The sequence below is a fragment of the Pseudopipra pipra genome, chromosome 12 (genome assembly GCF_036250125.1).
Source record: "Pseudopipra pipra isolate bDixPip1 chromosome 12, bDixPip1.hap1, whole genome shotgun sequence".
NCBI classification, from domain to species: domain Eukaryota; kingdom Metazoa; phylum Chordata; class Aves; order Passeriformes; family Pipridae; genus Pseudopipra; species Pseudopipra pipra.
This window is the reverse complement of record NC_087560.1, coordinates 11358841-11377667: the sequence shown is the minus strand read 5'-3', so window position 1 is coordinate 11377667 and position 18827 is coordinate 11358841. Positions and strand designations below refer to the sequence as shown.

The window sequence follows — 18827 nt, the reverse complement described above, 5'->3', positions numbered from 1 at the left end:
TTCCTCTGTCAAGACATATTTTTATTAAGGGTCAGTATAAACTTCAAAAAAAAAAAACTTGAATCATTTTTGTCACTATCTACCCAAAATAGCAACAGTCTCTACATTGAATGTAGCTGAATTTTTAAATAGTCAGCTTCCAGGCACAACACAAATACCTGCCATTTATAAGGCCATCAGGTAATTTAAATTCATGAGAGTAGCTATAAACATGTATTGATGTTCTCAGCAGAGAAATGCAACTCCACATTATAGGACTAGAACCTGGAAAATACTGTCTACAATATTTTGGCTCTTTCTTTCATTGTAAATGTAGAAGTATGAAAAACATTTAGCATCTAAAAGTTCTCTATACTTAATCTTTTCCTAAAAAGTAAACTCTTCAGTTATTACTGCAGTAGTGCTTATTTCAAACATGATACTAATTTTCCCAACCAGCATTATCAAGTGCATTCATAAGTGCACACTTTCTAACATAATGATAAATGGAGCATCCATGTAGTTATTTGAGAGTGAGCAGCACTAGAAAAGCAAAATGTTAAAGAATTTTCTGGACAATGGAGGTTTCTGGACAATGGAGGTAGGAGTGAAAGATTCCAGATTATGCTAAGTTTTCTGGTCTGCCTCTGTCACCACAGATTTGGTTCTACTTTTATCTGACAAAAGAGATTTTCAGTTATTTTTTCACTCCTTAAACTTTGTTGTGATAGCATTACCTACTATGTAGTAATAATCTAAAGAGTGTATGTTTCAATCCAGCATTTTAACTGTCTTCAGATGTGGTGAAAGCATGACATGGTTGAGCCAAAAATACCTATTAATGCAAGCATAATTTGGAGTATGATTTCTTATGCAAAAATAAGAATTTGTAGCTCCTATATAGAAAATCAACAGGATTATTTTACTTTACAAGACATTTTGGACTATCACACACACACACAATCACACTTCTTTCATTTTGAAAGGGACAGTCTTCCACAATGTGCAAAATTAGGCAGACAGTTCCAGTCAGTAAATCTGTTATGCTGAACTGGTTAGCTGTCCCATTCTCCATTATTCCGATCATTGTCCTCCTCTTCTTCAGAATCAGCAGACACTTTCTTAATTCTCTGCATGGCTGCTTTAATGCTTCTCTCTAGGTCATTAGGGGATCCTTTACTGACATCTTTTTCAGTATCTCGATTCACTTTCCTTAGTTTAACTCCTTGCCTTATGGCAGAGAGGATGTTGTCTTTCACAGAAGCATAGGGGTTTGGCTGTTCCACTTTGCGAAGATGAACTTCACTGCGTTTTAGAGAAGCCAAAACTTCATCCATGGAACCTGCAACAGATGGATCTATTGTTACCAGAAGAAAGAACAAGACAACCACACTTAGCGGTATAAAGCCCTACCCAAGTGCTCAGGGCTCTCCCTTTAATCTGTACTAAAGACAGGAAAAAGAATGGTCTCTTCCAGAACAGACTCTTTCAAGCTTCTGCAACAGCAGGCTCTGGAACTGCTTTTGAAAAGCAGTAAAGTTTTTATATCTTGAATTGAGAATCCAACACTTCTTCAACACTTTACAAAGTGGTCCTCTAAGGAAGATATTATACACAAAGGATGATGCTCTTTTTCATTACAACTTTATGGGCTTTCAAAAAAATTTCACTGAACCAAAAAATCTCCTGCATTCTCCGTTAACAATCTTCCATCCCTCCTAGCTTGCTCAGAAGCCTGCTGAGACCATCAATTGCATTTTTGCTCAGCCAAGAGAAAAATAAAAGGATTTGAGTAGAAGGGCTTGAAAGCGCACCACTGAAACCAGTGGGAGCCAGCTCAGGCCCTACACAGGCAGGTCTTTTCTGTACAGACTTAAAAAACAATTCCCATTTTACAACATGATTTAAATCTCAGGTGTATGTTTCTGAACTTCAGACCATGAAGGGCACCATACTGAGAGAGCTTCCACTAGTCCTCCTGATACACACTAATTTGTGTTTTACTCCTTCTGTTGGATTCTTTGCTGCTTGCTGCAGACTGTCAGACAGGGAGGCCGTGTCCCTGGACAGCAGTTGACTCCTACAGCAATAGGTCCAGACCATCTGTGCCTCACAGCCAGAAGTATTTTTGCCATGCGCAGTGCACACAGGGTTATGTGATTAACATCAAGCACTTGAAATGTAACATTTTGCTAAATCCTGTGGTACCTTCAGAGACTGAAAAGGATCAAGCAAAGATCCACCAGGTCCTCTTACAAAGCCTACAAGTAAGAAAGCCTTAAGTCTATAATGAAATGGGCTGCCTGGTAAAATACTAGTCAGGCTAATAAATCATAAAAAATGCCTCTCCTGGCTCTTCACATACAAAGACACGAGTAGTCCATAACAAAACCAAACATGTTTACGAAGCTGTTTCAGGAAGTTCCTGTGGCACTAATTTAGCAATTATTATTACAGCTATTAAGATGATGATGGTTTTCTTCAAGAAACTGGTGTAAACAACCAATTAGATCTCTCCATTAAACAAAAAATAATTTTTCTTATCCAAAAATAATGAAAATACATCAATGTTAGGTTGTGAATGGCAGCAATATTAACTACCAGCAAGGCTGTTCCAACAGCAATCAGACTACTCTGGTGTACAACTCCTGCTGCTAATTAAAGCTTCTTAAGAGTATCCATGGTAGAGTTATCCCACGGACATCCCAGACCAAAGTCTACACTGGATGCACAGTAGTTTGTCATGGGAACTCGACTGCGTATCAGCCCATCAGCTGCTTGTACATCCCCACAGCTTGGAAGAACTGAAAATGCTGAACTTTCCTTGGTATTTCTGCCTGTGGTTTGCCTCTTAACTGAGAGGATACAAAGGCTGCTTAGATGTATTGTGAAGAGTCTGAAAGGGAAAGGAATGTACCACGTTTAAACACATTCTTCATTCTAGCATAAGCTCCACTGTGAAAAACGACAGAAAAAATTGCTGCCTTCCAACTTAGATCAATCTCCCTGACACAGTCAAAATATCCGCTCGCTTTAGAGATAAAAATAAGCCTGTTAGCAGGATGTAACCGGTGCAGCCTTGGGAGGCTGCTGAGCTCTATTCTCATTCAAACTACTGTTTCAATTGCCGAGTTCAGCCTTCAATTACACCTGCATGATCTTGCTAACAAAGCAAAGGTGTAACAGAGCAGAATTTCTCCCCTAGGAATGTATGCCAAAACTATTCACCTGCCTTTCAAATCCTGGTTCAATCCCACGCGAATTCTTTTACAAAACCTTTATTTAGAAACCAAGCAAATTGTAAGTGGACACGGGCTGTGCACACCTTAGAAATGCAAGCAGCCCAACTGCTAGATCTGTAGCACATAAATCAGAAACACTAAATTGCAGCCTTAGTACAACCACAAATTTACCCAGTGGTCTTCACACTGGACAGGTGATTAATCCTCAATCAAAATACCACATTCAGTCAAAGTTCCAAAATCGTGGCAAGAACAAACCCAGCAATAAAAGTTGCTTCTCACCAAACAAAAAGAATAAACCTCCTTTCCTTGGAATTTCTTCTGACACCTTCCTACCAATTGCAGCTGTGGGATGTTCAGTCTCATGAGAAAAGCAGGTCCTGAATTAAGATCTCTACAGAACTATTAGTGCTGTGATTAAGCATGGTTTAAATTAATTTCTAAGGCCATACTTAATAAATATGCAGAGATTCAAGTTCAACTGTGCTAAAAGATTGACCTGTCCCCTTTGACAGCACTCCACAAAACATGCCAAGCCACATACTCCAAGTCCAAGCATCATGAAGTGAAATCATTGTTACTCATTTAACATCCTGAATTATGGTCAGTGTTATTGTGTGTGGTTTTTTAGACCAAGCTTTCCAAGAGCTTCATTCTCTCGATCAAAACTACACACTATTCCTGTCCAGAACCAGAGGGAGGGGGAACACAAAAATATAGGAAGTGAAAAAAGCACCAGCCAGTGTGAGTCCACTTACCTATGCAATTATTTATAGACGTCCTGGGTGAGTCATCCTGTTTGTGCAGTGCAGGGCTTTCTGAGGGGCTATTGGAGCTGAGGGGAAGTGGGGTATCCTCTGTTGCTGGTGGTGTCTTTAACTGGAGAGGTAAGGGGGGAGGTGGGGGAGGAGGGGGCAAGAGAGGAGGGGGCAAGGGAGGAGGGGGTGGAGGAGGAGGTGGTGGTGGTGAGGATGGAGAGACCAACAGTTGCTTGCTGTGCTTTTGTTGCTCTGTGTCACCACCAGTAAGCTCTGCGTCACCATCACTAACAAAAATCTGGACAGGGATATCTGCTGGGGTGTTCTGACACAAAGCTTTTGATTCTTTGGCTTCAATCAGCAGTATGCTCTGTGGCTGCTCTGGAGCTGCCCTTGCTCGTGGTGAGGGTGCAGGGGACAGTACTGCTGGGGATGAAGGTGGAGGGGACAGGACTACAGCCTGCTGGGTGATGTTTCGTGGCAACTTGGGACTGAGAGGCTGGGGACGAGATGTTTTCAGAACAACATGAGCTGGACACTTCTGAAAAACAAATCAGAAGGCAGGAGGTCACATGTCCATTGGACTGGCCAAAACATCAATCCCAAAGAGGTAAAAAGTCAGAGAGTACAGACCTGTCCCACTCACCCATTCAAGCAGAAAATTCAACCTTGAATAAATTTAAATGAATATCAAAGTATTTCTTTCAAAGCCATTTTCTCACCTGTATTCTTTGCAACAGGTTCCACACCTGGAAATTATATTCTTAGTGGATTTAATCCTCTTGACTCATAACACTTAAACCTATTTTAGGCTATCCAAAACGTTGTCTCTGATTTGGACTGTGCTCACACGTGAGCTATGACTACTTTCTGACGTTGTGTTTTCACATCATTTAGGACTACTGGAGTTCACAGTACTTGCCTCCCTGAATGCTTTCAGCCTCTCCAGTGTTTTCTGACGTTCCTGGCTTATCCAAGCCTTTTTCTTTTTCTCCTCCTCTTTTTGCTTGTCTCTCTTCTGCATTAAAACACAAGTAAGTGAGCCTTAGTCTGTGAAAACAAGAAGCTGGGAGATTCTTCAAGGCTGCAATTCAGTACTCACTATCTGTATGCTGTGATGCTGCTGGAAGCGTTTTTTGCTCTCTTCTGCCTGTTGCAGTCTCTGCCGGTGGCTTGCTTCACACTGATCCTGGGAGAAGAGCAAAATTCAGGCAACTCTCAGTCAGTTCACATTCACTGTGTACCATCTGTGCCATTAACTCCTGTGCACAGGCCACTAAATAGCAACCATGGTTGCTATTTAGCAGTGCCAAGAAAGATGGCTAAGCTCAACTAGTGTCAGATGTGAGACCCTGATGGTGAAGTCTGTGGGAGTCCTTCATGGCTAAAGCCAGCGGGACCTTTTGTTTTCCTAATCAGTCATATTTTTATTCATGCTGCAGAGAAAATATACCCAGACCTGAATTGACCACTCTGTCTTATACTTTTGCTAAAAAAATAATAGAAGAAATGGAAAAAAAAAAAAAGAAGAAACAAGTTCTGAAGAAATGTCACCCAAGTACCAGCTGGAGAGAAGGAATGCAAAGACATGAGGAAGAAGGTAAGAAGGAAGCTAGCAGGGCATTACAAAAATACAAGGCTTCTTTCCCCCTGTTTCTTATTTGCCATAGGTCCCAAGTAAAAATGCCAGGAAAACAAAAGTATGGGAAAGCACAATGAATGCCTAGCAGGGGTACTTTCTGTTAGTAAGAAGTGCCACAGAAAAGCTGCAGGCTTCAATATTTTCTCTGGGAGTCGCTATTTGTCTCTGTACAGAGGGGGATTATCCACATGGCTGGACAAGCATTTGCAAATCATCTGGCATTTGGTTTTAGTGTTATATAACCCATAGACAGCAATTAAGGAAATGAAAACAGAAGCAAAAGAAGTGTTTGCCAAGGAAGCAGTTGCAAGCAAGAGACAATGATGGCTAACAAAACATTTCCAATGTCATTCCCATTTTGTCCAGGCTAGTGACGGGTAAAAGGTCAGACAGACTGGGACCTAATTTCTGTTCTCTGCTCCAGCAGGACTGCAGGTGTAAGGTAAGCTCAGCCTACTGGGAAGGTTCATGAGAGTCAATTTGTGTCTTTCTAGTTCTGCTCTGGATAGGAAACAAAAGAAAAACTGCCCTTTGCACAGAACTGAGAGGCTGGAGAGAGAATTGCAGCAGTTAAGTTTTCCCCTTCCCTCTGTTCAGAGGTAAAAGTATCAGTGTGTGGGTTGTTCAACCACTGCAGCTTCCTTCGTGGAAGGCCAGGCTTCCTCCTGTACTGCAGATATTCTGAAAAGGCTGCTAAGGCAAAGCTCCAGCTGGCCTCCACAGGGCTCTGGTAAGGCTTAGCTGATGGGGGAACACCTGGGTCTCCCAGGTAAGTTTGTGTTCTAAGCCACATGCACTTGCACCACACCGCGGAGTATAAAGCTGGCTTAGAATCACATTGCCCCTCTTTCTGTTTGTGGACCTTGGCACTGAGTTTGAATCATCCTGTATGTTCCACCCAAAGCTTCCCTAATTGTTTCCTGTCCATCCCTCGTGAGTCAAGATATCAGCTAAAGAAAATGCACATCTCCAGGACTGCATTTACTTTTTTGTTCCTGAGGTAGGCTCTCCTCGCACAGACAGTCCCACGCTTTGTCTCCAACTGCTTAGTCTTCTGCCTCAGCATCGTCATTTCTGACAAGTTAGCGTAATGTTGTCCCATTGTCTGTTCAATGACCTTGAGCTCCTCAGGATTTTCACATGTATCATAGTAAACAACTTCATCCTGTTTCTCTAAAAAGGCATTTGGCATTTTTTAAAAAACCAAAAATTGCCACAGTTATTTAAACATTTAAAGAGCTAATGACATTTCAAAAGCCATTGAAGGCAGTGAGTTAGTTATGAGGAAGTGTAATGCTCCAGAGCCGAGCTTGGTCCTTCACAGTCTTATGCAAACATGTCATGTTACTCACAGGGGTGCTTTGCAGGATCAAGTTTATGCTGTTAGCATTTGTTATTTAGCTTCCTCTTTCAAATGTCTCTCTGTGTTTTAACTCCTACCTTCACCAAATGGAGTTTTCCTGGAAAACCGAGGACTGTTCTGATCAACACTGGGTGTCTTATTTTACTATTTACCACATTTTAATTATGCAACAAGCAGCAGCAATGTTTACTTCACAGTGCACATGGTAACAGAATTCATAAGCTCAAAGAAGAACAAGACTGGTGCCTAATTTGCTCATAAATACGTCATGATGAGACACTTAAACTGGAATATAGCAGCATTCAGGTACCATTCTAGCCAAATCACCTCTTTTTGTCATTATAGGATGTATTTTGTAACTTGTACACGTTATATTAGAATAGATTATGATGAATTACAGGACCTATTTCAGCAGGTTCACGATATCCAGTTTCTATGCATAGATCTTGTAACTGTGAGAGCAGTTAAGCACTGTCAATATAAGTTATTCCACATGCTAAACCAGTGCATGCACATATCACAGCTGCTGGCAAGATAAGCAAGCACTGTGGTGTTTTTTTAAACTTGTGCCATCAAATTAGTGTCTAATTAGTTTGAGGACAAAATATCAGATGGTGCCATGGTGCCACAAATGTTTTCCAAAGATGCTTTCTACTATTGAGCCCCAAGCAGTGATATCCTTTTTTTAAAAGTGAAAACAGAGCAGGCTATATCGCTCCTGTGTTCTGAATATGTGCTTAAATAATTGTTTATTCTCACCTTTTATCTGCCTCTTTATAGTGTCCAACTGTACAATAAGCAGCATCTCTTCATGTTTCAATACTTCAAGCTGTACATTATATAACTCCAGCTGCGTTTCATAATACTGTATTTCCAGCTCCTCCACTACACTTAAGTTCTCTTCTTGTTCACCAAGACTCTCCATCTGTATAGCCCCAAACAAAAAATAAAATAACAAAATATGCACACATGAAACATGCCTGGATGCACAAGTACCTGTAAAGAGCCTGGCCTAACTGGCAGCTGCTTAGATGCCTTGGTGTGGAAACAAGAGAGCATTAGAAATGGCTTGGAGCAGAAACTCAGAGCAGCAGAGAGCCTTATTAACCTAAAGTGTAAGTTTATCTCCAGTCTACCAGGGAAGACTTCATTATAAACCACACAAATGATACTACTCCTGAAAACAATTACATATGGTGCAGTACACTACTCTTGGAAAATAAATATCAGGTACTTCTAGTGGCAGTTAGAGGGCAAATCAAGAAGATCAGAAGACTAATATTAAATATTTTAATTTTGCAGTGTCCTCTGAAAATAATATCTGGGTTTATCTCCCTAAAACTAACAATTTCAAAGGTTACTATCACAAATGCTAACATGACATTTGAACTGTAAAAGCATGTATCTTAAACTTTGCTAAGTGTCCTCAAAAATGCAGCAGCAATTAAAAAGACCCTGAAGACATGTGTTTTTCCACAACTTAAAACCATGCTGAAAACCAAAACTGTTTCACAGACAAAGACTTCGAAAGTCTACTCCCATGACCACTTTGGTAGGTTTTGATGAGCCCTTCACAACAGAAAAGGAGGCTTTGCAAGGTCTTACGAGTTTCTGAATGCCAGTTCTCTTCTGTTTCAGGCACAACTCTCTTGCCCTCAGATGCTGAAGGGTTTCTTTTGCTAACATACATTTCAGGTTTTCTAGTCGTGGCAAAGCTGATGCCCAGGCGGTTTTACCAAATCTTTCCTCATCTTGTTCCATCTGTTTGTGCATTGCTGTGGATTAAAACATTGCAGTAAGACATGAGAAATGCAGTGTACTAATAGCCCTTGTGCGTTTCTGCAGTACGAAAAATGCTGATCCAATTAAACAATTTTGGAAGCTTCTTTAGAAATTACAGGATTAAAAGGCTGAATTTGTGATCTTATATATGTAAGTAAAATACTTCGTTGTACCACGGAAACATGCCTTAACAGTTGCACGGAAACCTACTCAGCTCACATGCTGAAATCCTTGAGGCTTGCATATTAAGTGTTAAAACTTCCAGGGGTTTTGTGCAGAGCTTTGCAGCCATGGGTCTCATGCTTTGATAATATTTATGTGCAAGACAAATGCAAGTTGTAAACCAAATTAGCTGAAAGATATAAATCTTAAGTGAATAAAAGGCTTCTTTCTTAAGCTGGACACTCATCCTAACCTCAGGTTCTGCAGATACATAAGAGGAGCTCTCAGTCCCCTAAGTCAAGTATTTACACAACCTTTTGTGTAAATCATTTTGATTACCTGCCAGAGCCTTTACAGTTTCTTTGAAGTAGTTCACAGTGATATCCTGAATGGAGCACACAGCACTCTCAGCTCGCTTAGTCCATTCTTCAGCATCTTTCTGCAAAGCTGCCACTCTTCTAGGCCCCAACTTATCATACTGTAAAGACTTCTGCAAGGACACAAAATTCCCGGTTACCGCCTGGTTTCCACAGAGGTGCAGCTGCACAGTAATATACTTGGGGACGTTTCAAGCAAGGCAGAGCATGGTGGGAAACATGAGCTTCCCCTCACCTGTCACAACGTGAATCACTGTTCATGCCTATGTATTGCCTTGTTTCTCATTCTCTAGGCTAACTCAGAACCTTTGTTTCCCAATCCTGACCCCACATTTATTTCTTAAAATATTTTTTAAACTATCATCTTAAAAATCATATCCACCATGACTGTTTTTAGTTGTTACTAAAAGTAACTCAAACCCACTCTTCTATGTGCAATGTTCCCTTCTATTTTTCCCCACGTGTTGACAGCACATTGCACTGTCAGGTTCTCAAGTTTGGCAGTTCTTTCACACAGGAACAGGGATACAGAAAAGAAACATAAGAGAGTATTTTCAAGTCCACAAAGTGTACATGGGTAGAAGACTAGTATTCAAATAATTTTTTAAAACAACTATGTTTCAAATGAGCCTAAATATCCCTTAGAGTTTTTTTTAATACAGAACAAATTTTGTTTCATTTGTTCCAATTTTCACTTTAATTTTCAGAACAGGACACTGGATATTTCACCAGGTCAGATTTAGACCTTCAGTATTCAAGCACCTTAATCTAAACTTAAAACTGCTCTGCTCTTTTTGAGAACATCAGTAGCTCATTTTAATTTTAACACACTATTTAAGGAAAAATCAAAACAGTAAATGGCTGCCATTTCCAGGGGCATCACAACTTTCAGCATGTGCTTCCAGTTTAAAATGCACATAAAACTAAATGAATGCACTGACAACTGACATGTTCTTAATCTGTACTTGTAGCAGGTTGTAGCAGCAATAGAAAACTTCTTTGAGTGGGAAGGTCTCCTCTGTCTTCTGGTCTACCAGCACAACTGAATTAACCAGGTGCATCAGCATTGTTGAGGGAGGACATTATCAAAGTCATAAACTAATCCCACTGAAGGTGGCACAACAAAGGCTACTTAGATCTCTGCAAATTCAGACTCCCAGAGAGTAAACCCCAGGAAGGTGGAGCTTGGGAATATTTTCCTTTTAACTGGGACACTGGTGGGAAGACAGCTGCAGTTTTAGTCAAGCCACTACCAGGGACTCAGAAATCCTCTGAGAGCGGCTCAGCCCTAACTCTGAATTTCTCAGTCATGTTTGATGGCTTGGCAGGGGCGAAAAAAGTAGGTACAGACCAAAGTAAGGAATGTTACGTGCTTTGAGTTTAAACTGCTCCAAGAGCAGCTGATGCCCTCCTATACAGGTTGGCCTTTCACTCTGTAAAGGCAGACTTACCAGGATTTCCAGTTTGTACAGTGTCGCCAGCTCTCGCATATCTCTGAAGGGCTGCAGTAAATACTGGTAGAATTGTGTTGCCATGGTGACCAAATCCTGATAAGCTTCATCTTCTTTTTCATAAACCTTCATCAAAGCCACCATTGTGTCAGCACTTTTATGCTGCTGCAGAACCTAGTGGGATGAAAGGTAAATCAGACACAGCTGCTTTGCATTCGTGTGTGCTGGATGCTGAGGAGCTACTGGGGGAACGACCTGTAGTTCCACAGCCAAGACTTCCCACTGCATAGGAGGTGTATGCCAGGCATTCTGTGGCCACCCCAGCTGAAAATATCTTTGGCACCACCCTGTTAAAGGCACTAATTGCTGCATATTGCATTAGGAGACTGCAAGGAACATCATGCCTAGGGCTTGCACCACAGAAATTCTAATAACTGTGTGCAGATGACTTTGTTGCTGCTTTTTATAAACATAACTGGGAATCTTGGGAAGTTAGTGTACTGCAAGGACAAGCAAGGCATTCTTAAACTAGCTCTTGCATTGCTTCCACAATTACTAAATGCCTGCTAATGAATTTCTGGATCCAGAATTTCTTACCTTGGGCACAGAAAAATCATATTGACATTTAAAAATAAGAATTCAAAAATATATTTCTACACCAGATAACCCTGCAGTTAAATTCCTTTAACTGCTGTATGATTTATAATAGTTTATTCTAACCTCAGTTCTAATGATATTACATTTTGTAACTCATAATTCTTTCATGGAACTGCTGCCTTCCTAATACACTAGACCCTATTTAAAGTCTTTACTTGCTTCTATGACAAAATACAGAGTTGGGGATTTCCCTTTAATTGCATTTGTTTATTGGCACCAATCAAAGCTTCAAAGATTTTTTCTTTGACAGCAGCTGGCAGAGACTATGGCATGCTCCACATGCCAGGATAGAGTGTGCTGGCTGAGAGAACACAGCGAAGTACCACTGAGAAACACAGACCTTCCTGGAAGGACAGTGTGTGCTCTGCAGCTCCAGGAAGAGGGAAGGGGATGGGAGGGAGGGGTGTGCTACAACAATGAGGAAAAGCATTAAAAAACTAAGCTTGATTGTGTTACAACTGAAAACCACTGAAACTAAACCATCACCTTTGCTCTTGCCAGCTGAGTCTGGGTTAAGACAGCAGGACCAGAATTCCCATGCGTGGATGCATTTCCTCAGGGCAAATCTGTGGAAGTCAGCTCAAGGGCATTTCCCACCCATCCTGCCTGCAGGCCTGGCACAGGCAAGACAGGGGAACAAGAGGATCTGAACTGCAGTATTACTGATAATCCCAGATGTTAAGCAGCCCCTTAGGGCTCCCCAGGAGCTTGTGGTAGCTCAGACACAGTTCAAAGGCCCACCTGCAGCAATTCCACAGTCTGCTTTTGCCCCACTACTAAGGCCAAACACAAACTTAACAGTTAACTTTCTGGTTCCCATACTAAAAGCAAGTAGTGAGGGTCACACTGCTCCTGGAGAATGTTTAGAGTGAGTACAATGGACGTGTTAATGACATTTTAAAGTCAACTCATGAGACAATTATTCATTTACAAGGGGTTTGGCTTTTTTTGTTTGGGTGTTCTTTGTTTTTCTTTTGAAGGGGTGGTATAGTATGTCTATCATTTGGCCTGTTTTAAGGTAAAATCCCTGCTTTTACACAGCCTCATACTCTTTTCTTAGAATTCCAGTTCACCATCAGCCCAACTGACTTCTTTGGTTGCAACAGTAATGTTCTTGTGGTTTTTTTCCTTGAACACACAATACAAGAAGTATTTACACCACACTACTCTCCTCCATCCTGTACCAGTATCTTTTATATTCTCTAAAATTAATTTCCTGGCCCAAAGGATGAAGTATTTGAGAAGGACATGGATACGAAGAGGGGAGAAGGATACTCTGGTACCTAAGGCTGGGTTAGTGGCTATTTCTTGAATCTTGCATAACTTGGTCTAGAATGAAGTATAATGAACTTATGTCCCTGCTAGGCCTGCAAATACAACACTACAGCATCTTTGACCACATCTAAAATGTAGCTGGAAATAGTAAAATAACTGGCACCAAGTTGTACTTGACCCTCAAGCCGCAAATTGCTACACAGCTGTACATGTTTGTGCTGCTTGCAAAAGAGTGTGGTGGCTGGAATGCGTGTGTAGCTGGGCTGTGAACTGTTATAGTCAGACACTGACTTTTGTATACAACACAGTACACGTTCATGTAAACTAAAGATGTCTTTTTAAAAACAGTGTCTTTCTGAAACAGGAATGTTGTTACAGCTGTTAAACACTGTAATAGGAAACAGAAGGCTAAAGTCAACTGTCTTAACCTTCCTCCAAAGCACGATCACTTTCATAAAATACCTTTCAGCTTACTTTGCCAGAAAACAGACTGGAAACAGGTACTACAAGGAAACTGTAGCAGCAACACACTGGTGAGCTTGAACTTATCTGTAACTCTTGTTTTAACATTCTGCAACTGTGTTACCAGACACCGTCCTTTGAATTCATGCTTACAACAAGGGGGGGGAAAAATCCAGGAATACATCTATAACAAGAAGAAACTTAAGGTACTAAATGAAGAAAGGGCTAACATCATCATTATTTCATCAATCATTAGGGCAGAATTTGACACTTTTAAAAAAATAACACAATTTTTCTGACTACAATACACTTATTTGGCATAGAACTAGGGCAAAGTTTGGTTTTAATAAATAAACCTGACTTAGAAAATTAGCACATGATTGTACTCTCCTCTTCGGTTACTCTTCCACACATTGCACAATACTGCTGGATGTTTTTAGCAATGTGTTTTCGTAGGAGTGCTTACAGCTTAAGCAAACACCCCAGTATTCTTATATTGACTGCCCACCTGGAGCCGACTTATTCCCCACTTAATAAAGCTGCACTTATAAGGCTGACGACACTTAGTACTTGAGAAAGTTGACTTGGTGGCTCCCAGGCAAATAAAAAAAGTGTTGTGTAAGCCAAATCTGGACATTGGACAACACTACGAGCAAGATGGTATCAGCGGCTCGGTCGCCCTTGCTCACAGGAGTCTTGCAAAAGAGTTTGCCCCGAGTGACTGAAGTTGCCGCAGCAGCGGCTGCCACGCTCACCGTGCACCTCCCAGGCGAGCGAGGGTGAGCTGCAGCACCAAACAGCAGACGTGGACACCTGTAGGGAGCGCAGGGGGGGCCCGGCAGCACCCTCATCCCGCACCCCTGGGGGACAGTCCCGAGCCCCGGTCCCTCCGCCCCGCCCGGCCCCGGGGCCCGTACCCGCCGCAGGGCCTCCTTGGCCCGGGCCAGGTGACCGCGCAGGGCCCTCCCGCGCAGCTCCTGGAGGCTCTCGAAGTACTCATCGTCGCAGCGGCGGTCGGCGGCGAACAGCGCGTCCAGCACCACGCGGCCGCCGCAGAGCTCCAGGGCCCAGCCCAGGTACAGCTCCAGCGCCCGGCACAGCTCCTGCAGCTCGGCCTCGCCCGGCGCGGCGCCGCCGGGGAACAGCACGGCCCAGAGCCCGCCCGCGGCCGCGCCGGGCAGCGCGGAGGGCAGCGCGGGGAAGGCGGGCTCGAGGCGCGGGCACAGGGCCGACAGCTGCCGGTGGACGCCGCGCAGGGCCGGCGCCGAGAACAGCCCGGCCCAGCTCTGCGGGGCCTGCGCCGCCGCCTCCGCCCGGCCGTGGCAGGTCACGGCGAACGCGCCCTCCGCGCCGTTCCAGCCCACGAGGAAGCGGAGGCGCGGCGGCGGCTGGGGCTCGGCGAAGGCGGTGTCGCGCACGGCCACCCACCCGTCGAGGCTGTCGGGCTGCGGCTCCATCGCGACAGCGGCGACAGCGCCCGGGCGGGCCCGGAGCGAAACAGAAACCGGCCGCGGGCGGGGCGGGGCCACGCGTCGCGTCAGCGGCGGCTCGCGCGCCCATTGGCGGACGGGCCCGGGGGCGGGGCCGTGACGCCTGAGGGGCGGGGCCGGGGCGGAAAATAGACAGGAAAAGGAGCGGGAGGGGCGGCTCTGGGAAGGGTCGTTCTTTGTAGAATCGTGGAATGGTTTGGGTTGGAACGGGAGCTTGAAGATCGCCTCGTTCCAACCCCCATGCCGTGGGCAACCTTCAGCTAGATGAGGTCGCCCGGAGCCCCATCCAAACTGACCACCTCCAGGGATGGGGCATTCAATACTTCACTGGGCAACCTGTGCCAGCGCCTCACAACCTTCACCCTCAGTAAAGAATCTCTTCCTAGTATCTGATCTAAGCCTACTCTCAATTTGAAGCCATTCCCCCTTGTCTTCTGCGATTCTGTTAGGACAAGAGGGCACACTCTTAAGCTGTGCCAGGGGAGGTTTAGGTTAGACATTAGGAAGAATTTCTTTAGAGAGAGTAATTGGACATTGGAATGGGCTGCCCAGGGAGGTGGAAGAGTCACCATCCCTGGAGGTATTTAAGAGACTGGATGTGGCACTTGGTGCCATGGTCTAGTTAACAAGGTGTTGCTAGGTCATAGGTTGGACTCAATGAACTCAGAGGTCTTCTCCAACCTGATTGATTCTTTGATTCTTGTCCTGTCACTACAGGGTCTTGTAAATAGTCTTGCCCTATCGTTCCTGTAAGTTCTCTCTTCAAGTACTGAAAGGGAAAATTTTTGTGAAATAAGCAGCTACTTCTGCGAGGAGCAGCAGGCAGGAAGCAGGGGACACACAGTCTTTTGGGAAGGAGCACCATCCTTGGGTTTGTGCCGCTGCCTGAGGGAGAGCCCCGGCTGCAGGTGGTTCTCCTCCCACCCAGGATTCCTGTAGTCACTGAGAAACATGAGTCCTTGTCGTGTCTGAAGGCAGGTGAAATCCCACACTCCTTCCTCACAATGCCCTGTGCCCATTTGCCCTGATATCCAACTCAGCCCTGAGGTTGCCACACTTTGTATAAATACCACCCAAACACCGACTCAGGGGCTGCTGAGTAGTGTTTATATGTTGCCTCTCCCTTATTCAGGCCCTGTGTGCAAGGCTGAATGCAATTCATGGCGCACAGAATGTTATGTTCCAGTCTTTGGCAGCGAAGCTGACACTGCTAATTTTTCAATAAATTAAGGCCTGCAAGATAGTGTAGTGTAATACAAAGAAAAAATAAGTTCTAATTTGAAAAATTAATAAGATGTCAGACAGCATAAATGTTAACATTTCAGCAGAGGCTGCATCATTTATGTGAAAACATCTCTGCTCTGATCTTACAGATGATGAAGGTGCTGTTAGTGGTAATGAGATCGTGCCTACATGGGCAATTAACTTGTGATTCCTTATCAAACAGCAAACAATGGCACTGCTAGGAATGTGAGAAAATGACACCAAGTTTAATTGGAAAAGGAGGAAAAAGGAGAGCTGTGACAAGATTGTTTCCCCTTGTGCTGTCTCCTGAGCCCAAGACACATATAATGCAATGTTCTCAAATGTGCTTAAAAGCCTCCTGCCAGCAAGGCTGGCTTGGTAGCATGTTCACAAGCAACAGACTGTGTGTGGGTTTGAGCAGACACACAAAGCTCAAGTGCTACAGCAATCAATAATCAGTGCTAATACACAGCCTGGTTTTTATCATATGGACCTCTACTCAGTGTAGACTGGAGGGATATGTTCCCATGAAAACCCACTGACCACTTTCTTCACTATAATTAGCTTTCCAGAGGTCTGGCATACACATAGGGTGGGGATGTATGTGTATGTATAACAAGCATATGCAACAGTATGATTTCTATTTTTTTTCCTAAATTCTGAATTTTAATATTTCTTTCTAATATATGATCATGATTCCAACTCAATCCCATAGTAAAGCTTCTGCTAACTTAATAGAGAGGACTTTGCCAGTAAGTGTTTGCAGATAACAGAACAGACACTTCCATGTAGTTGTGCAGCAATGCTGTAAGCATGTGTCCAGCCACGTGAGTTAGTTTGTGCTGGATGCAGGTTCTGTGTATCCCATACATGATACTCTGCCTAACAGCCCAGCCTTGGAAATCACACCCAGAGGCAATGACTGCACTCTGCAGGGTTTATTAATACCACCTCCGAAAGTGAGAGGGTGCTCTGGCTTTAGTGAGGGCTCTCTATAACCATTCTAAGTACTTCAGATCCAGGAATCAACCTTCAGAGCCTTTTCTTGGTGTATGACATTCATCCTGGTGACACTCAAGTAGCACACTGCTGAAGGACAGCCGGGGCACATCTATATTTGTGCCATTGCTCATTGCTGGCATGTCCCTATCGGAGCAAAGAGGCAGGCTAGGGTTACTGCAATGCATCTTCCAACTGCAGTCATAGGAAAGTGGCGAGGAATTGCTTTCGTGTGAATTAATTTTTACTAGGGGAAATAGAAGTGAACTTTGATGCCATCTGAGCTATCAGAAGAATTTTATGACGTCTTAAGATAGAAGGCAAGTTTTTAGGTAGTAACATTCTTTGTTATATATTTACGATAATTGACGGTCACGGACTTAAACATGCTTCGTGTAATTGTATCTGTGCCTGTAAACTGAGCAAACACTGAGCAATCATCTGAAAATCTTATTTAGGCAGCAGGGTTCCAGACAAACTTAATTATGCTCATTTTAATTTATTTTATTTTATTTCATTTTGGTAGGAAAAATACATGTTAATTCACTTTTCTAATTAGTAGTAGCTTCTAAAGCAAGTCTTACTGTTATAATTATGGTGGGAAAAGCCTTTGCGGGAGCCAGACAACATTTTCTGGTATGTGTCAAGACCTTTTCTCTGTTTAACATGTTAGAATTTGCATGATTTATTTTACTGCCTTTAGCATAAATGGTATTTCTGCCTAACTTCTGTGTTTTTGTCTGTAGTAGGATATTGCTATAGCTGTAGAATCCACACTTTGTCTGCAGTGCCAGAATATAAACAGTGAACTTCTATGTGGGTTTTCTTACACATCCGTAAGGCTGGACCGAGTCAGGAATATAAAAACAGAGAGTGCAAAGTTTCTCAGTATTTTTCACTAGTTCAAGAAGTTGTTTTCTAGTAAGTGTTGATAAAAAGTTTCTGACTGTGTTGACTTTGTTAGCTAAGTAATCCTCAGGAAAATTAGTAAAATACTGATGAAATAAATTTGAGGTAATAGCAACTACTCAAAACTACAAAGACCATACAAAGTAGTTTGAAAGCAAACTTGTGTGAAAGCTTATCCAAAAGCTCTGATGACACTGGTGTCTGACTGATCTTTTGACTTTTATTTTTCAGCAAAAAAGTGATTTTAAAGCTTTCATATGCTTCACTTATCTAGGACTAGATGTAACTACAGGTTCATTAATATTCAGCTGAAATCTTTCAATGAACTCTTCTGCTTGTGGTAGTAAACTGCTGATAAAACTGATCTGAGTAGTTTTGTAGCCGTGATTTCATTCATGCTGGTGAGCAGTGGAAAGCTGTGGGAAAGCTTCTTTTATGTTAAAATATATATTTTTCCCAGCACCTGAGAACTGTGAACACCCCCAAAAGGCACTATGTTTTCCCTGCAGTATTTTAAAGAAAGGACCCAAGACCTGGACTCAAGTTTCAGTATTAAGAATAGCAACTTGAAAAATCCAGAACAGGATTTTTCAAGGCATTTTCTAGTGTGTTATGTGGCATCACTGGTCACAAGAGAGGACGTTCTACATTATGCCTGACTGACAGTTCAGAAAACACTCTTGACAGCAGCTGAAGGGTGAACAGACTTCAAACCAGGCCATTTCCAATTGCACAGAACAGCACTAACTGTGCCTGAAGCACAGCTGTAGTGTTGAGCTCAGGACAGGGCTAGTCCATAGTTTGGAAATCAGGCATGAGGGTAACAGATGAGCCACTCAGAAAACAGGATGCACACCAGAGACAGCTCTTTGCTGTGCTTTGCACAGAGGTGAGAAAAAAATAAGCCTCCCATGGCTTCCCTTCAGAAGCTTCACTCAGGAAGTAAAGCTACTGGCTGTGGTCTTTCCCATGCCTACCTCCAGGACCTGGGCAGTCCTCAGCCAAATCTATTCCATCTACATATTTTTAAGCAA

General features: G+C 43.0%; 2 protein-coding genes across 5 annotated transcripts in view; one reads left to right on the top strand and one right to left on the bottom strand.

Annotated features, from left to right (window-relative positions):
* The window catches only part of WHAMM (WASP homolog associated with actin, golgi membranes and microtubules), a 24655-nt gene continuing 5828 nt past the window's right edge, over nucleotides 1-18827 (bottom strand). Inside the window, exons 1-10 of one of the 2 annotated variants that reach the window (XM_064668891.1) lie at nucleotides 14068-14642; nucleotides 10757-10930; nucleotides 9268-9418; nucleotides 8590-8759; nucleotides 7744-7909; nucleotides 6607-6794; nucleotides 5082-5168; nucleotides 4902-4997; nucleotides 3980-4520; nucleotides 1-1321 (exon numbers count right to left, since the gene is read on the bottom strand). In XM_064668891.1, coding sequence (XP_064524961.1) covers nucleotides 1035-1321; nucleotides 3980-4520; nucleotides 4902-4997; nucleotides 5082-5168; nucleotides 6607-6794; nucleotides 7744-7909; nucleotides 8590-8759; nucleotides 9268-9418; nucleotides 10757-10930; nucleotides 14068-14607 — 2400 coding nt within the window. In that variant the 5' untranslated portion in view covers nucleotides 14608-14642 and the 3' untranslated portion in view covers nucleotides 1-1034. Of the gene's footprint in view, nucleotides 1322-3979; nucleotides 4521-4901; nucleotides 4998-5081; nucleotides 5169-6606; nucleotides 6795-7743; nucleotides 7910-8589; nucleotides 8760-9267; nucleotides 9419-10756; nucleotides 10931-14067; nucleotides 14643-18827 lie in introns of those variants that run through there. The other variant, XM_064668892.1, reaches the window with a different exon arrangement.
* The window catches only part of FSD2 (fibronectin type III and SPRY domain containing 2), a 17811-nt gene continuing 15959 nt past the window's right edge, over nucleotides 16976-18827 (top strand). The window contains exon 1 of one of the 3 annotated variants that reach the window (XM_064668896.1): nucleotides 16976-17204. The gene's annotated coding sequence lies outside the window, so the exon portion shown is untranslated. Of the gene's footprint in view, nucleotides 17521-18827 lie in introns of all 3 variants that reach the window. The other 2 variants (XM_064668894.1, XM_064668893.1) reach the window with 2 other exon arrangements.